The sequence below is a fragment of the Scyliorhinus canicula genome, chromosome 2 (assembly GCF_902713615.1).
Source record: "Scyliorhinus canicula chromosome 2, sScyCan1.1, whole genome shotgun sequence".
NCBI lineage: Eukaryota > Metazoa > Chordata > Chondrichthyes > Carcharhiniformes > Scyliorhinidae > Scyliorhinus > Scyliorhinus canicula.
This window is the reverse complement of record NC_052147.1, coordinates 131,255,069-131,274,995: the sequence shown is the minus strand read 5'-3', so window position 1 is coordinate 131,274,995 and position 19,927 is coordinate 131,255,069. Positions and strand designations below refer to the sequence as shown.

Genomic DNA, 19,927 nt, shown 5'->3' with positions numbered 1-19,927 from the left:
CTCCCTTTTTGCCCCTGCCTCTGCAACAGGGCGCTCATCACCCGAGGTACCTTCCCCGCCCATATAAACTCTGAAATCGCTGCGTCCAATTTCCGGAAAAAGGCCTCAGGGATAAAGATCGGGAGGGTCTGGAATACAAACCGGAATTTTGACAGCACGTTCATCTTACAACCAGTGTCAGGTACAGGGTATCGCACCTCCTAAAATCCCCCTTAAGTTCCTCCACCAACGTTGTCAGGTCCCACTTGTGCATCATCACCCATTTTTCGTCACCTGGACCTCCAGATACCTGAACCTGTCCCTGGCTACCCTAAATGGGAATGCCCCTGGATTGGCTCCCCGACCTGCCTCATTCACCGGAAACACCTCTCTTTCCGACATTCAACTTATGACCCAAGAAGACCCCGAACCTCCCCAGTATGCCCATAATTCTCCCCATACTCTCCAGCGGCTCCGACACAAACAGGTTGTCTGTGTACAGCGACAACCGGTGTTCCCTACTTCCCCTCACAATCCCCTGCTGCCATACTGACCCCCTAAGGGCCATCGCCAAGAGCTCCATCGCTAGCACGAACAACAATGGTGACTGCAGATACCCTGCCTTGTTTTTCTGTGCAAGCCGAAGTTCCGTGAACTCATCTAATTTCTCCGTATACTCGCCACCAGGGCCACATACAACAGACGCACCCATGCCACAAACTTCAGGCCAAACCCGAACCCCAGGATCTCAAACAGGTCAAAGAGGTGTGAACTGTCCTGGCTTGAGACAATTCACACATCTTTAATCTGTGATTATCCCTCTCTCCAGTCGCACCGTCTGGACCTGTAAAGACTCACATTCAAAGTATCATCTTGCATCATTGGCTTTATCTATATATGTTTCTGGAACTCACCTCTTCACTCATCTGATGAAGAAGCTAAGCTCCGAAAGCTAGTGATTCCAAATAAACCTGTTAGACTTTAGCCTGGTGTTGTAAGACTTCTTACAGAAGAATGTGGTTAGAAGGTGAATTTCTGAAGAAATACAGCCAGATTTTCTGCATCGTTGACAGGATTTGGCTCTTTTAAAAACAGTCTCAACAGCTCTGTAAAGCAGGTATTCATGAATGTCAGCTGTATTTAACAGTGGACTGAGAGTGAGATGTTTTTATTTTTGTTTGAGTGGGAATAAAGATAGCAATTAAGGGTTACTGTATTAATTATATTGAATAGCATGGTTTAATTGTAAGCTATTTTCTGGTGTGATATTAAAGATATTTTAATATGTGTTAGTTTTTTGTGTGAAATCACTCCTGGAGCGAGGTATCCTTTCCTCACAGACTTACAAAAATAAAATAAAATATTGGTGTTTCTGTCCAGTATCCTAGCCACTGTTGGGGTCTAGTCTGGGATCGTAATATGGGTTTCCCTCTCTGCCACCTGAGGAGTCAGTGAAGAACATAGCTGTTCTGAAACCAGTTTCCGTGCAGCCATTTAATGTTCGGTGGGGCCTGAATTGGCTAATAGCGATACAATGGCTCCCCCATCTGGGGAGGTAGTCCCATTTTGGGGACCTACCAGCCAATCTGATTGACTGGTAACTCTGTAGTCCCAGCAGTGCCAGGATTGAGCAGTGGCTATTGCTGGTTAGGCAGTGGACAGGCCACGTGCTTCATTTTTACAAGCTCCCCCATCTTCAAACCAACTGGTGGAGACCGTTAAATTCACCCATGTCAACGTTAATTAATAATTGTCACGGGGAAAATTCTTTGTAAGAGGTATTTGAAAATAGCTGAAGCTCAGTTATTTGTAATGGGATATTTCAAAAATATTTTTATATTTGCAACCCTAAATATTTCCAAGAATTCCATCTGAATACCTTCAAACTCTGCTGAAAACTGGAATGACAGAGTTTGACTGTGCAGGACATTGGGATTATAGAGTGGGACTTTACAGAGCTTTGTTATCCATGACCGGCTCTCCTGGGCACTGGTATTATTGTTGCAGTTCAAATGGTGGAATTCCACAGTGTTGTTAGGAAGTGAGTTCTAGTTCCAGGAATTTGGCCCAGCAACTGTGAAGAAATGGCAATATAGTTCAGGTCAGGATGGTGTTTGACTTGGAGTGGAACTTGAAGATGGTGGTAATTTCCATGCATCTGCTTCCTTTGTCCTTTGAGGTAGAAAGACACTGGTTTTGAAAGTGCTGCCGAAGGAGCCTTTGTGAGTTGCTGCAGAGTAATTTTTCAATGGTATGTGCTACTCCCACCATGCGCCAGTGAAGAGAGAGGGAACTTTTAAGGAGGTGGGTGGGATGCCGATCAAGTGGGCTGTTTTGCCATGGATGGTGTCAAGCCTCTTGTTGTTGGGTACACCCATCCAGGCAAGTGGAGAGTATTCAAGCACCCTCTTGATTTGTGCCGATGGTGGACAAGCTTTGGGGAGTCAGGAGGTGAATTTCTTGCTGCGGAATTCCCAGCTTCTAACCTGCTCTCGAAGCCACACCATTCTTACGGCTGTTTCAATTAGGTTTCTGGTGCTTGTTAACACCTTGTTGATAGTGGAGGATTCAACGATGGCAATACCATTGAATGTCAAGGGGAGAAAATTAGATTGTCTCTTCTGATGGACATTGTCACTTGTGGGGCACAAATGTTACTTGTGGAATATTGTCCAAATCTTCCAGAAAGCGTGTTCAGACTGCTTCACTATCTGAGCAGACTCAACTAGTATTGACCATTCTGCAATCATCAGAGAACATCCACATTTCTGGACTTATGGTGGAGGGAAGATCATGGATGAAGCAGCTGTAGATGGTTGGACCTGGGGCACTCTCTGATGAACTCCTACAGCACTGTCCTGAGGCTGAGAATTGGCTCGGTGTGCCTCCAGCACTGGTGTCACGTTCACCTTACCGATCGAATTCAGTTCTTTTGCCCACCATTGGATCAAAGCTGTAATAGGATTAGGAGCCGAGTGGCCCTGGGAAGAACCCAAATTGAGCATGGGTAAGGACCTTATTGCTAAGTGCACTGCCGACGCTTTTTAGTCCTATCAATTTGCTGGTGATGGAGATCAGACTGATGGGGCAGTAATTTGATGTAATGGATTTGTCATCCAGTTTGTGGACAGGGCGTACCTGGACAATTTTTCACATTGTCGGCAGATGTCAGCGTTCGCTATGGAAGGATTTGGTTTGGCTCAGGATCCGGCTGTTGCTGGAGCTCGGCTTGTTGGCGGGACCCCCACAACTCGCTGAGGGGCGGACGCTGGAATCGCGCGCGGCCTCCGCGCTGGCTTCTCGCTCGGCGGCGGTTGACTGTTCCGGTTGCCATGACACCCGGGCTCGCGCTCTCCGGTTCAGGTGACGAGCGCGCCGCGCGGGCACGGGCACGCATAGAGCCTCTGGCGCCGACATCGGACCTGCTGCTATTTGCGGTTCTCCCTCAGCCGACGCCGCATCTTTAGGCTTCACCGTGCGCCCGGGTTCATGTCGACGAAGTCTCCGGTTGGCTTGCTGGTAATATTCGGCGCTGCCACGGCCTATCTGTACGTGCTGTCCAGCAATCTGCCTCATGCAGTGCACGGCCGGGAGTCTCTGAGCGACGAGGAGGAGCGTCAGGAGCCCAGGTAAAAGGCCGCAGCCCCGGGAGGGAGGCAGGCGGGGCTCGGGCTGGGGAACGGAGGGATCAACCCGTAGACTCGTCTTGCAATCGAAATGCTACTTTTTGTAATCTTTTTCCGTCCCAATGAAGTGAGAGTGATGTCAAATTCACCATCTACTGTTTGTGTGCCATTGAGGTAGGGATTTCATAAGCTGCCAGTTGCAGGAAAGGGATTTAGAATCATACTTCCAGCATGAAAGGAGACCTTTTGGCCCGTCCTGCCTGTACTGGCTCTTTGAGAGCACAGTTCTGCCTAGCCCCACACGTATTTATATAAATAGGGTCCATAACCCTATTTATTCTATTACTCACTCTCAAGTACGTATCCAACTCCCTATTTAAGATTATTTATGGAAACAACTTCCATCTTTTCAAGTTCGACAGCTGTAACTGTAAAAACGCTCTCCTTGTCTCCCCTCTAGTTCTTTTGTTACTGATTTTAAATGTATGGCCTCTGGCTGTTAACCCGTGGAAACCGTTTTTCTCAACTCTGTCAAAGTCTCTCGCAATCATGAAAATTTCAATGTTCTGTGTTCCAACATGCTGTGAAATTTGAGTTTGGAAAGAAAATGTATAAGTTTCTCTCATTATGTACACATTTTCCAATGCTTCTGACAATATTCAATACGTTATAGCTCTCTTCTAAAATAGGAGAAAGCGATGAGCTAAGTCTGCAAGTTCTCATTGCAGCTTAGTACTGAAACTTTGAACTGGAGTACACTCAGAGTTTATTCTGAGACTCAAAATCAACAATTGTTACAATGTTTTAAAAAATGCTGGGAAAGTTTAGTAGATCTATCAGCATCCGAAAAGAGAAAATTTCAATGTCTTCGATAAAGACTCCATGCTAGATAGCTATCTTCACCTTTCACATGCACGGTAGCACTGTGGTTAGCAATATTACTTCACAGTGCCAGGGTCCCAGGTTCGATTTCCGCTTGAGTTTCTTTGTGCGGGTCTCCATGTTCTCCCTGCATCTGTGTGGGTTTTCTCCGAGTGCTCCAGTTTCCTCCCACAAGATGTGCTTGTTAGATGAATTGGACATTCCCTAAATCCCCTCTCGTGTACCCGAACGTGCCGGAGTGTGGCGACTAGGGGATTTTTACAGTAACGTCATTGCAGTGTTAATGTAAGCCTACTTGTGACAATAATAAAGATTATTATTCCAAGCTGATGAAGCTAAAGTCTCTTTCCAGCGTTTTTGTTTTCATTCCCTGCCCCCCACCCCACCACTTTAAAGTCACCAGAAACAACTAAAAATACTGTCTTCATGGAAGCCTTTTCCTATAAACAGCGTTACTTCAATAATTGTAATTATGCATATATCTTTATACTTTGTACCTTTGAACTGAAACATGCAAGGTTGGAAAATTAGGTCATAGACTTTGTCCTTCCAAACCTAGTTACACCCAGGAAGCAGAACACGATTGCAGCATCTGTATGCAGGCTAGAAGGCACATTGCTATACAGATTTGTCACTGCAGAGCACTGGGATCCAGTACTAGACAGGTCTGTCACTGGAGCAGTGGGATTTAGTACTACACAGTTCTTGTCATTGTATAGCACTGGGGTACAGTACTATGCAGCTCTTGTCATTATAGCACTGGGATACAGTACTATGTAGGTCTTGTCATTATAGCACTGGGGTACGGTACTATGCAGGTCTTGTCATTATCGTGAACTGTCCTAATCGTGAACTGAGTAAATTAAAACTTTTTGAAGTGTGCAGGGTAGGGGCACATAAATAGATCAGAATAGATACCTCCAGGGAAGAGCACTGATGAAGAAACAATATTATAATTCTTACGATTCAATGAAATCTGAAGTTTCAATAGGCTACAATCTGATAAAGTGAGCTCATACTATTACACATCTTGGCTGCATTCACTTGATCTAGTGCACTATGTAACACTGAAGAGTCATAATCAACTCAAGTTAATTCTGTTTGTCTTTCCATAGATGCTGTCAGACAAGCTGATAATTTCTAGCACTTTTTATTAGAAAAATTGAGATTGACTAGCTTTTGTATCAATATCACAGTAGTAACTGCTGTGTGGCTGCATTCAACATGCCCTATTCTCCCACCCCACCCTGGGTCAAGATTTCCCCCTCTTAGAATGGTTACAAACAGGGAAACCATTTCGTCCGTCATGTCCATGTTGACTTACTGGTAGAGCAACTCAATTAATTCCATCTCCTGCCTTTTCACCGTGGCCCTGCAAGTTTCATCTCATCAGGTAATAATTCAGTTCCCGTTAGAAAGCCAAGATTGAATCTGCTTCTTAGGCAGTGCATTTAAAATCCTAACCACTTGCTGAATATAAAGGTTTTTTCACATTACCTCCAATATTTTTGTGATTCACTTTAAATTGATGTCCTCTGGTTCATGACTCATTTATCAATGGTTAGTTGATAGTTAGTTTCTCTCTAACTATTCTGTCCAGTCCCCTCATGATTTTCAACACCTGTATTAAATCTCCTCTCGACTTTCTCTTTAAAGAAAACAATCCCAGACTTTTCATCTGATGGAACCATCAATTCACCAGACACGTGTTTCCGATGTGAATCTAGGCTTTAATCGACTTACTTCAGAGCCAGCCTGTTACCTGTCGATGAACTCGTAGTGAACTCGGGCTGACTCTGGATATGGGTATTTATACAGCTGCACTAGGGGGAGGAGTCATGGGCGGAGCCAGGGGTGGAGCCCAGTACAAGTTCCTGAGTGCTCCCAGCACTACTCCCCCTAGTGGTAGGATAGCGCTACTGCGCTTACAAAGACAGTGTGAATTAACATATATACATCTATATTACATTCACCACATCATCTCTCCATGTAACTCAATTCCTGCATCCTTTGAACCATTCTTATGAATCTTTTCCACATCCTCTCCAATGCCTTCATATCCTCCTAAATATGTTGCCCAGACTGGATGCAATACTCCAGTTGAGGCTGAACCAGATTCACCATCACCTTGCTTGTGTACTCTATGCCTCTATTTATAAAGTCCGGGATTCTTAACCACTTTCTCAACCTGCCCTGCCACATTAGATGATTTGTGCACATATACCTCCAGCTCTCTCTGCCCCTGCACCCGGTTTAGAATTGTACCCTTTAATACTATCTTCCCTCAATTCTTCATAACAAAATGTATCATTTCCATGCTCTGTATTAAATTTAATTTGTCATGTGTCCACCCATCCCACCAGCCTGCCCTGTGTCCTCTCGAGACTTTTCTCACAGTTGATAATACTTTCACATTTCGTGTCATCCCCAAATTTTGAAATTGCTTCCTGTACAGTATAGTAGGTCATTAAAATAGATCAAGAAATGCATTGGTTCTAATACCAACCGCTGGGTAACCACACTATATACCTTCCTCCAATCTGGGAAACAACAGTTTACTGTCACTCGACAAACTTCGTATATGCTCCCACTGTCCATTTATTCGTTGGCTTAGCAATGAGAGAGAAGTTGCATTAATTTTCTATTGAAAGTATTTTTATTAAGCAATTTTGCAGTATGGAACAACCCCCCCCCCCCCCCCCCCCCCCCCCCCCCCCCCCCCCCCCCCCCCCCCCGGCAACAGTCACAGCTAACCAACTCGCGAAAATACATGATGAACAAACCCCAACAATTGTAGAACCCATCACTTGCGCCCCTCAGTGCACACCTCAAGGTCGGAAACTCCAGCAGGTTTTCCCCGCCACGGCACAGGGTGGAGAAGCTGACCTCTACCCCAACAAGACCAGCCTACGACCAATCAGTGAGGCGAAGCTACAACATCTGCCCCCGCACCCGCCTGTAGCTCCGGCCAGTTCGTTACTCTGAATGTCTTCTGGGGGACCGGGCTCCATGTCCAGATGTAGAACCCCCAAAATGGAGCTCTACACCGTTCTCCAAAATTTTCCCAGCTTCAGGCAGGACCAAAACATATGCACATGGTTTGTAGGGCCCCTCCCACATTGTTCACAGACATCCTCCACCCCTTTGAACAGCAGGCTCATCCTAACCTTCGTGAGGTGCGCCCTAAACACTATCTTCAGATGTATCAATCCTAGCCTCATGCACAAAGTCAAGGCATTTACCCTCCTCCAGCACCATCCCCAACTCTTGCTCCCACTTCGCATTAACCCGCTCCATGGACCCCGGTCCCCTCTGCAGTATCACCTTCCCCACTCAAACAAACAAGCAAACCAGCCTGTCCACACACACACACACACACACACACTCACCCCACTCCTAAAAACACCTTGGGCAAAAAGACCGGCAGGCATTGAAACAAGAACAGGAATCACGGCAAAAAAATGTATCTTTACTGCCTGCACACGGCCCGCCAACGACAGAGGGAGATTGTCCCAAGTCAGCAAATTAGCCTTCACCCTCCCCACCAAGCTAGTGAAGTTAAATTCTGAAGTTGTATCCTATCCTGGGCCACCTGCATCCCCAAATACCTAAAATGAGATGCCGCCAGACAAAATGGCAAAACGGTGGGGAAACCACAAAATACTCTCTCCTAAATTAAATTTGTATCCTGAAATCATCCCAAATCTCTGGAGCAACCCCATTATACTCCCCACTGAAGAGCTCGGCTCTGAAATATGCAGCAACAAAACCTTTTGCATATGAGGACACCCTATGTTCCACCCCACCCTCACTATCCTCTTCCACAACCCCGACTCCTCAAGTGTAATAGCCAAGGGCTCTAACCAATGCAAACAAAAATGGGGGATATGGGCATCCCTGCCTTCTACACCGGTGCAATGCAAAATATTCTGAGTCCATACTATTTGTGCACACACTCTCCATCGGATCGTTATATAGCAGCTCCACCCACGCCACAATCCCAAATTTCTCCAATAGCGCCATCAAATAGTTCCACTACACCCGATCAAACGCCTTCTCCGCATCCAGCGCCAGCTCCGTCTCCCTTCCCTCTGCCGGAGAAAGCACCATGTTCAACAACCTCCTCACATTCAAGGATAACAGTCTTCCCTTTACAAACCCTGTCTGGTCCTCCCCAATCAACATTGGGAGGCACCCATCCAACCTTAATGTCAACACCTTTTCCAGTATCTTTGCATCCACATCCAGCAGAGATATGGGCCTTTATGACCCACACTCCCCCGGATCCTTGTCCTCCTTTAGCAACAGCGAAATGGAAGCCTGCTCCATTGTTTTCAGCAAGACACACCTAACCATTGTGTCCTCAAACATTCCCACCATCAACGGCACTAGCCTATTCTTAAAACTTTTATATTAGAATTCGGCCAGAAACCCATCCATCCCCGCCGCCTTCCCTGCCTGTATCTTCCCAATAACCGCCATCAACCCCTCCTCCCCACTGGCTCCTCCAACCCCAACCTCTCCACTTCCCCCAACCTCGGATACTCCAGCCCATCCAGAAACTCCCTCATCTCCTGCTCCTCCTCCGGTCCTATGCAGGTCCCTATAGAACGCCTCATTAATCTGTTCCGGAGCCACCACCAACTCTCCCGTCTTATCCTGCACCCGAGCTATCTCTCTCATCACTGCCTCCCTCCAGAGCTGACCTGCCAACATATACCCTGCCTTCTCCTTGTACATATAGACAGCTCCCCTCGCCCTTCTCAAGTGATACACCGCTTTCCCCATGGACAATAGGTTAAATCTCGCCTGCAGCTCCTTCCTCTATGCCAGGCGGTCCGGGTCCCCTGCGTACCTCCTATCCACCACCACCACCACCTTCTGTCAATTGTTGGCATTCCTCCCTCTCCTCCCTATCCACCTTAGCCTTAAACAAGATCACCTCCTCCCTCACAACTGCCTTCAGAGCCTCTCAGACTGCTGACCATGAGACATCTTCAGTGTAATTAAACGCCACATACTCCTCAATCACCTTCCCTATCTTGTCACAGAACTTCAGTCCGACAGTAACCCCACATCCATCCTCCACCCTGGCCTCTGGGCTGCCCCCTTCTGCAAAACCACATCCATCCAATGCAGAGCTTGATCCGAGATGACAGTTGTCGAGTACTCCGACACCTTTGTTTAAGAAGGGGCAGCACGGTGGCCTAGTGGTTAGCACAACCGCCTCACGGCGCTGAGATCCCAGGTTCAATCCCGGCTCTGGGTCACTGTCCGTGTGGACTTTGCACATTCTCCCCGTGTCTGCGTGGGTTTCGCCCCCACAACCCAAAAATGTGCAGAGTAGGTGGATTGGCCACGCTAAATTGCCCCTTAATAGAAAAAATAATTGGGTAATCTAAATTTATAAAAAAAAACCTTTGTTTAAGAAGGGTAGCAGGGATAATCCAGGGAATTATAGGTGAGCTTGACGTCAGTGGTAGGCAAACTGTTGGAGAAGATACTGAGGGATAGGATCTATTCACATCTGGAAGAAAATAGACTTATCAGTGATAGGCAGCATGGTTTTGTGCAGGGAAGGTCATGTCTTACAAACCTAATAGAATTCTTTGAGGAAGTGACAAAGTTAATTGATGAGGGAAGGGCTGTAGATGTCGTATACATGGACTTTAGTAAGGCGTTTGATAAGGTTTCCCATGGCAGGTTGATGGAAAAAGTGAAGTCGTATGGGGTTCAGGGTGTGCTAGCTAGATGGATAAAGAACTGGCTGGGCAACAGGAGACAGAGTAGTGGTGGAAGGGAGTGTCTTAAAATGGAGAAGGGTGACTAGTGGTGTTCCACAGGGATCCGTGCTTGGACCACTGCTGTTTGTGATCTACATAAATGACCTGGAGGAAGGTATAGGTGGTCTGATTAGCAAGTTTGCAGATGATACTAAGATTGGTGGAGTTGCAGATAGCGAGGAGGACTGTCAGAGAATAGAACAAAATATAGATAGATTGGAGAGTTGTGCAGAGAAATGGCAGATGGAGTTCAATCCAGGCAAATGCGAGCTGATGCATTTTGGAAGATCAAATTCAAGAGCGGACTATATGGTTAATGGAAGGGTCTTGGGGAAAATTGATGTGCAGAGAGATCTGGGAGTTCAGGTCCATTGTACCCTGAAGGTGGCAACGCAGGTTGATAGAGTGGTCAAGAAGGCATACAGCATGCTTGCCTTCATCGGACGGGGTATTGAGTACAAGAGTTGGCAGGTCATGTTACAGTTGTATAGGACTTTGGTTCGGCCACATTTGGAATACTGCGTGCAGTTCTGGTCGCCACATTACCAGAAGGATGTGGATGCCTTGGAGAGGGTGCAGAGGAGGTTCACCAGGATGTTGCCTGGTATGGAGGGTGCTAGCTATGAAGAAAGGTTGAGTAGATTAGGATTGTTTTCGTTGGAAAAACGGAGGTTGAGGGGGGACCTGATTGAGGTCTACAAAATTATGAGAGGTATGGACAGGGTGGATAGTAACAAGCTTTTCCCAAGAGTGGGGGTGTCAGTTACAAGGGGTCACGATTTCAAAGTGAGAGGGGGAAAGTTTAAGGGAGATGTGCGTGGAAAGTTTTTTACGCAGAGGGTGGTGGGTGCCTGGAACGCTTTACCAGCGGAGGTGGTAGAGGCGGGCACGATAGCATCATTTAAAAAGCATCTAGACAGGTATATGAATGGGCGGGAACAGAGGGAAGTAGACCTTGGAAAATAGGAGACAGGTTTAGATAAAGGATCTGGATCGGCGCAGGCTGGGAGGGCCGAAGGGCCTGTTCCTGTGCTGTAATTTTCTTTGTTCTTTGTTCAATAGATCATTAAGAGCTGATTCAAATCTTAACCTGCGGAGGAAAATGAATACTCCCGATCCCTTGAGTGTAAAAACCTCCAGGCCTCCTCCTCTTCAACCCCCCTCTCCAATCTCCCTCATGAGCCAATGCCTTTGCACCCCCCACCTCGACTGGGTCAGCAAGCATGGCTTCCCCCCCCCCTACTATCAACTCATGGGTGTCCAGATCCGGGATGGCACCCAATGCTCTCTTCACAAATGCCGCATTGGGGCCATATATGCTTGCCAGTACATCCAACCTCCCTTCCAACACACCCGTCACTATCACGCATCTGTCCCCCGAATGAACCACCATCGTCTCCATCTGAAACCTCACCCTCTTGCTCACCAATGCTGCCATGACACCTCTGGTGTTCTGTCCCCAAAAGGGGTCATTATTACACTCTGCAGCCGCCTGATGTTCTCAGTTAGCTGCCTACCCTTGACAAAGCCCGTCTGGCCACCTCTGGTACGCAGTTTTCCAGTCTCTTGGCCAGGACCGTTGCAAGTATCTTCATGTCTACATTCAGCAGTGAAATGGGTCTATATGATCCACATTCCGTCGGGTCCTTGTCTTTCTTGGGTATCAGCAATACCGTGGCCTGTGTGGTGTAGGAGGCAGGGTGCTCCTCGCCAGCGAGTCTACGAACATGTCCCGCAGATGCAGGGCCAGGGCTGGTGTGAATTTCTTATAGAAGTCCGTCAGGTCTCGAGGCATTCCTCGCCTGCATGGAGCTGATACTCTCCATGCTCTCTCTGGGATGCAAGTCCCCTAACATTCCAGGCAATAATCCTGGTTTCCAGAGGGGGATTTGTCTCTTCACACCCCCCCCCCCCCCCCCCAGCACCTGCGGGAGCAGCCATACTTACCTGGTGGATGTGCCCCTGCACTCCGTGCTCCATGGTTTCCCTTTGTTAGGGAGTCGTCCAAAATGGTGTTGGCTAAGAAACAGAGTCTTTCCCAAGACGTTAGAACATCTCACTTCACTAGCTCAGTCAAGCTTGTTGTCAGTTGACCCCTGCTTCCTAATTTTTTTTAAAATTTAGAGTACCCAATTATTTTCCCTTCCTAGTTTACAACCGTGATGATTTTCTACACTTACATATGTTCAAAGAAATACTTGTGGAAAACTAAACACTTTCCGTAGTTAAACGAGGATTTGCTTGGATGAGTTTATATATGTCTCATTTGTATCTGAATTTGTAGTCTCATTTTTCAGTGATAATCTCATTCTTTCATTTTGCTTTCCACAGCTCACTGACATTTCCATCTGACCTGGAAGAATTGCGAGCAATTGCTGGCCTGCTACATTCCTACAGAGCTCAGCACACTGGTTATGTATTGCTGCTCTTTTGCAGCGCGTACCTCTACAAACAGACTTTTGCAATCCCTGGCTCCTCCTTCCTGGCAAGTATTGAGTACTAATTTTTTTAAATATTAATTTAGAGTACCTAATTAATTTTTTTCCAATTAAAGGGCAATTTAGCATGTTCAATCCATCTACCCTACAATTCTTTGGGTTGTGGGGGCGAAACCCAGGCAAACATGGGGAGAATGTGCAAACTCCACACGGACAGTGACCCAGAGCCGGGGTCGAACCTGGGACCTCGGCGCCGTGAGGCTGCAGGGCTAACCCACTGCACCACCGTGCTGCCCCCTGTTGAGTACAAATTGACTAGGCAGAGGAGTATTGCTTTTTTAAATGTGTAAATATAAATAACTTCCAACGAATGTATCATCAAGCATTTTGGCAGTGCAAAGAAAAAGGAATATTTTCATTAAGAAAATGGTTGGAGGCTGTTACTATTCCAGAAAGTAAAACGAAGTTAAATTGCAAAGTATTTATAGCACAGAAATAGGTCACCTGGCCCATGCCAGTGTTTATGCTGGACAAGAGCCTTTTCTCACCCTATTTCAGCTTAGTCTGTCAGTCTAGACTTGCATTCTTTTCTCCCTCGTATGTTTCCCCTTAAATGTGCCTGTGGCATTGGCCTCTACCATGTGATGGAAAGCCAGCACCACTGCAGCAGACCAAATTAACAGCTTCTGAGTTGCAAAATTCTATGATTCCTCTCCTACATTTGCTGACATTCTGAATTACTATTCTGTGGGTACAGAATACCTTTGGTTTGCTTATGAGAGACCATCGTTGGTCTTTAATATGTCTGAACAGGGCATTAGTGATCCTATCTGATGTCCATGCACACACAGCAGTGAAAAAACCCTGGCTGGATTTTGTTTTCTTTCTCCAACCCAAAGCCCTGACATGCTCAGGACTTTTGGGCAGCACGGTAGCATGGTGGTTAGCATAAATGCTTCACAGCTCAAGGGTCCCAGGTTCGGTTCCCGGCTGGGTCACTGTCTGTGCGGAGTCTGCACGTCCTCCCCGTGTGTGCGTGGGTTTCCTCCGGGTGCTCCGGTTTCCTCCCACAGTCCAAAGATGTGCGGGTTAGGTGGATTGGCCATGCTAAATTGCCCGTAGTGTCCGAAAAAAAAAGTAAGGTTAAGGGGGGGTTGTTGGGTTACGGGTATAGTGTGGATACGTGGGTTTGAGTAGGGTGATCATTGCTCGGCACAACATCGAGGGCCGAAGGGCCTGTTCTGTGCTGTACTGTTCTATATGTTGTGCCTCAGCTGCTACCTTGGCTGGAACCAACTAACTGGCCACAACTTGAGGATCGAACTGGTCTGTGTAGCTTAGTGCCAAACTGATGAATGCAGGCTACTCACTGAGCATATTGAGCATCATTGCTCTCTTTTTAATAATTGTTTTCAATTAAGTTTACTAACAGTGACCCTCTCAAGACGAACTTGATTTTCTCCTAACAGAAAGCTAGCCATGTCCGATAGCCAGGTCTCTGACTTCGGGGGCTTTGAGTCCCTCCATGCTAATAGTATCCGTCTCCGGGCTACCAAGGAAGCAAAGGCCAGAACGTCTGCCTCTTTCTCTTCCTGGATTCCCAGGTCTTCTGACACCTCTGGACTCAGCGCCACCCTTGTTTTTAACACCGTGGACATGACGTCTGCAAAGCCCTGCCAAAATCCCCTAAGCTTTGGACATGTCCAAAACACGTGAACGTGGTTCGCTGGTCCTCCCGCACATTTTGCACACCTGTCCTCCACCCCAAAGAATCTGTTCATCCGGGCCACTGTCATGTGAGCCTGGTGAACAACCTTAAATTGTATCAGGCTGAGCCTGGCACACGTTGCGGACGCGTTGACTCTACTCAACGCGTCCGTCCATAAACCATCCTCTATCTCACCTCCCCGCTCCTCCTCCCACTTACGCTTCAGCTCCTCGGTCTGCATCTCCTCCGACCCCATAAACTCCTTATAAATGTCCGAGACGCTCCCTTCTCCAACCCACCCTCTGGACACTACCCTGTCCTGAATCCCCCTTGGCTGTAGGAGCGGGAAGGTTGACACCTGTTTACGAAGGAAGTCCCGCACCTGCTGACACCTGAATTAGTTTCCCCATGCCAATCCAAACTTTTCCTCCCACGCCCTCATACTCGGAAAGCTCCCCTCTATGAACATATCCCCCATTTTCTCAATTTCGCTCTCCGCATAACCGGAACCCTCCGTCCATACTCCCCGGGGCAAACCGGCGATTATCACAAATTGAGGCTCAGACCGATGCTCCCACTGGTCCCATATGCCGCCTCCACTGGCCCCAAACTCTCAGGGCCGCCACCACCACTGGACTGGTGGAGTACCGTGCCGGCAGGAACGGCAGAGGCGCAGTTACCAACGCCCCCAAACTGGTGCCCTTACATGAAGCCGCCTCCATACTCTCCCATGCCGACCCCTCCCCCACCACCCACTTCCTGATCATGGCTATATTAACCGCCCAGTAATAGTCGCTAAAATTTGGCAGCGCCAACCCGCCCTCTCCCCGACTCTGCTCGAGCATTACCTTCCTTACTCGCGGGGTCTTGCCCGCCCAGACGAAGCCCGTGATCACTCTGTTGACCCGCTTAAAAAAGGACCGCGGAATAAAGATGGGTAGACACTGAAATACAAATAGGAATCTCGGGAGGACCGTCATCTTCATCGTTAGCATCCTCCCAGCCAGAGACAACGGAAGCGCGTCCCATCTCCGAAAATCGTCTTTCATTTGGTCCACCAGCCAGGCCAGATTCAATTTATGCAGCCGGTCCCATTCCCGCGCCACTTGGATGCCTAGGTACCTAAAGCTTCCCTCTACTAACCAAAACGGCAGCTCGCCCAGTCGCCTCTCCCATCCCCTCACCTGGACCGCAAACATCTCACTCTTTCCCACATTAAGCTTATACCCCGAAAACCGGCCAAATTCCCCTAGAATCCTCATGATTTCTTCCATTCGCTCTATTCCTTTTCTGCATCCATTGTGATCACTACCTCCACCTCCCTACCTTCCGGGGGCATCATGATCACATTTAACAGCCTTCTGACATTGGCCACCAACTGCCTTCCCTTAACGAACCCCGTCTGGTCCTCCCCAATAACGCCTGGAACACAATCCTCGATCCTGGAGGACAAGATTTTGACCAGCAACTTGGCGTCTACATTCACCAGGGAGATCGTCCTGTAGGACCCACACCGCTCTGGGTTCTTTTCCCGCTAAAGAATTGTTGCCTGTGACATCGACGGGGCCAACACCCATCTTTCCCTTGCCTCATTGAACATCCTCAACAACACCGGCCCCAATATCCCCGAGAACGTTTTGTAAAACTCCACTGGGTACCTGTCCCAGTGGAGTGCGGGGGAGGGGGGTCTCCCATTCACGGCTTCCTCGCGAGTACTCTGTGAGCCCTATCCACCTCCAAGGGCCAGGAGAATGCCCCAGCAGCTTCACAAACATGTCTGCGATGTATGCCCCAGTGTCCGTTCCTTCGGACCCCTCCGGGAGCCCGACAATTCTTGGGGTCTGCTGGCGGGACCTATTTTCTAGGTCCTCCACCTTCTCCAGGAGCTTCTTCTGCTGGTCCCTCAGCATCCCCACCTCCTGCTCAGCCAGATCGCCCGATCCTGGTCCTGGGTGTTCAATCTATGTTCCAACCGCTCAATCGACTCTCTTATCAGGTCCAAGCAGTCCCGTTTCTGCTTAACAAAGCCTTCCTGAATAACTTTCATCAGCTGCTCCTGGGTCGACAAACCAGAGGTCCGGTCCTCCGCCATGCTGTCTCCTGCTGCAGCTTCAGCCCAAGCCTTCTCTGTCTTTCTGTTTCTGTTTTTACGAGCACTTCTAGTCCTTCTCTCCATGCACCGATGTGGGAATTCAGTACACAATTGCCTCTGTCATCAGCTTTACAATTCAAGTCCGGTAGAAAATCAGTGGGGAAAGGTCCAAAAGTCCGACTAGAGCGGGAGCCACCAAATGTGCGACTTACTCCTTCATAGCCTCCACCGGAAGTCGTCTCTTTCAAGAATTGTTGCTGTGTCTTTGCAGTTTTACGTTAATCTTTGGTATTGTTGTCGTGAGTGATCTAACTCTATCCTGCTATAGTAAATTTTGCCAATTGTTTTCATCTGGCTATGATTACCTGCATAAGCAGGTAGTCTCCAGTGCACCTGAATCTGTGAAACACTGTGCTCTGGTGGTCGTGCTACCTGTGCAGTGGGAACATTGTTTAGCTTATCAACCTTCCCCGATGTTTTTCTTTCAAAATACTGTGGCTGCCAGAAAACTGAAATATAAACAGAAATGTTTCAGGTTGCCGATCATCAGACCTGATGCATGTTTCCAACATTTTCTGTTTTCCTTTCGTCATTTTATTTCCCTGTCTTGAGCCTTTCTGGTAGTTTTGGAAATTTTCTTGTATGAATACAAATAGGTAATCATTCCTCATTGATGCAGTCTCTTTTCTTTCAATAGAATATATTAGCGGGTGCATTATTTGGACCATGGCTGGGTCTTGCCTTGTGCTGTATTTTAACAGCAATTGGAGCAACCTTCTGCTTCCTGCTCTCCAAGACGTACGGTAAACAGTTCCTGGTGCATCGATTTCCTGAGAGACTCTCAATGCTACAGCACAAGGTAAATAACCTATTCCTTTTGTTTTCACACGGTGGCATAGGTTCAATATAGTAAGAGGGAAAAGAAAGCTTGCTTTGATGCTCTCTGGGTGTTCCAAAAGTGTTGTTCAGCCGGTGGGTTTCTGTCATTGTTCAAAATGGCAGCCAGTTTGCACACAGCAAACTCCAAAAACAACACTAAGGTAAATAACCATTTAAAATTGTGTTTATGAAGGGACAAATGGTGGCGAGAGAAACTTCCTCATGCCATGGAATATTTTACATATTCTTGGGCAGGCAAATATAGGGCATCGATTTAACCGATTTTGGAAAGACAGCACCTCCTACAGTACACACTATTCAGTACTCAACTTGGGTATCAGCCTAGATTATGAACTAAATGTCTGGAGAGAGACTTGAATCCAGAGCTTTCTAACTTGTCCAAGCTACATAAATTGAGGACAGGTTGCATAAACTTGGGTTGTGTTCCTTTGAATTTGGAAGGTTGATATGTGATCTAATTGAAAATAATGAAGGGATTTGATAGACTGTTAAGAGAAACCATATTGTTTGGTCCAGAACAAAGGAACACAATTTTAACATTATCTTTTTTTAACAAAGGGTAGTTAGAGACCTGGAGCTCATTCTCCTGAAATGCTAACGGTCCTGGAAATCAATTGTAATATTTGAGACTGACCTCGCGATGTTTGCGGGCGGGAAACCGGGAGCATGCTGGGATATCCTTCCTTTCTCTCCCTGCAGCCATCTTGTGGTGGCCTCGCCGGCGGAGCCGCTCCTCCTCCCGCCGCTGCTCCGTGACATCCCTCATACCCCCGGGCTCCCCACTCACCACGTTCCCTAGGCTAAGGCAGCAGGGGCGGCCATAGCGGCAGGCAAGATGGTTGCAGCCAAGAAGACGAAAAAGTAATTGCTGTCCATCAACTCCAGGCTCCAGCTGGTTATGAAAAGTGGCAAATATGTGCTGGGCTACAAACAGACTTTGAAAATGATTCGTCAAGGCAAAGTTAAGCTGGTTATTCTTGCTAACAACTGTCCAGCCTTGAGGAAATCTGAGATTGAGTAATATGCTATGTTAGCAAAAACTGGTGTGCATCACTACAGCACAACAACATTAAACTGGGTACAGCTTGTGGTAAATACTACAGAGTGTGCACATTGGCGATCATTGATCCTGGTGATTCTGACATCATCAGGAGCATACCAGAGCAAATCAGTGAAAAATAATCCAGCCACCGTTATATTTTGCAAATAAAGTTACAATATAAAAAGAAAAAAACAAAAAAATATATATATATTTGAGACTGACATTTCTTTTTTAAGTGGAGGTATTGTGGGATTATGGAGCAATGGCTAGCATATGGACTTGAGGTGCAATCAACTGTGATCAGATTAAATGGTGGAGTGGAGGGACCAAATTGGATAGATTTCTGGAGACTAATTACATCAAATGATATGGAGATAGTGTGGGAAAGTGGCATTGAGGTGGAAGATCAGCCATGATCTAATAGAATGGCAGAATGGGCTCAACAGTCTGAATGGCCTACTCCTGTTATGTTCCTAGGGTAGACCATGGCACTGTACTGTGGCATAGTAAAAGGAGAGTCAAACGAACTGTGGGGCTCATTTAGGGACAAAAATGATCATCTTGTGGAGGCTGAGGGTATCACTGAGGGGCTGAACAAATGCTAAATAAGAGTGGAGAAACACCAAGTGGTCTGAGAACAGTGTGCTCCATAAACTTAGTGCTAAATCAAGAATTTGGTGCATGTGGGAGGGAGAGAGTGGGAGGGAGGGGGATGCGGGAGAGAGAGGGAAGGGGGTGAGAGAGAGAGAGAGGGAAGGGGGGAAGTAGGGGAGAAGTGGGGGGGGGAAGGAGGGGGAAGAGGGGAAGGAGAACAATGTAATGATCAGGTAAATAATAATAATCGCTTATTGCCACAAGTAGGCTTCAATTAAGTTACTGTGAAAAGCCCCTAGTCGCCACATTCCAGCGCCTGCTGGGGGAGGCCGGTACAGGAATTGAACCCGCGCTGCTGGCCTTGTTAAGCATTAAAAGTCAGCTGTTTAGCCCACTGTGCTAAACCAGCCCCTTTAAAATTGTGTTTATTGAGGGACAAATGGTGGCTTGTGGAACTTCCTCATGCCATGGAATATTTTACATTATTCTTGGGCTTGCTAAAGACGAGCAGAGTGGGACAGGAAGGAACAGTATGATTAGCAGTAATATTGCATCTGCGAACAAGTTGCATGCAAATAAAAGTAGTTGATGGAACCATCAATTCACCAGACACGTGTTTTCCGATATGAATATAGACTTTAACCTACTTACTACAGAGCCAGCCTGTTACCCATTGATGAACTCTCGGTGAACTGCAGGCTGACTCTGGACAAGGGTATTTATACAGCAGCACAAGGGGGAGGAGTTGTGGGCGGAGCCAAAGGTGGAGCCCTGTACAAGCTCCTGAGCATTCCCAGAGCTACTCCCCCTAGTGGTCGGATAACGCTACTGCGCTTACAAAGATACAGTGTGAATTACCATGTTACATTCACCACAGTAGTAA

General features: G+C 47.3%; 1 protein-coding gene and 1 pseudogene across 1 annotated transcript in view; both read left to right on the top strand.

Moving 5' to 3' along the window:
- The first annotated feature begins 3,311 nt into the window (after positions 1 to 3,311).
- LOC119958368 (transmembrane protein 41A-like) overlaps positions 3,312 to 19,927 on the top strand; it is a 35,381-nt gene continuing 18,765 nt past the window's right edge. Inside the window, exons 1-3 of the mRNA XM_038786847.1 lie at positions 3,312 to 3,608; positions 12,602 to 12,755; positions 17,206 to 17,367. Coding sequence (XP_038642775.1) covers positions 3,469 to 3,608; positions 12,602 to 12,755; positions 17,206 to 17,367 — 456 coding nt within the window. The 5' untranslated portion in view covers positions 3,312 to 3,468. The remainder of the gene's footprint in view (positions 3,609 to 12,601; positions 12,756 to 17,205; positions 17,368 to 19,927) is intronic.
- On the top strand, positions 18,229 to 18,627 carry LOC119958372 (annotated as a pseudogene).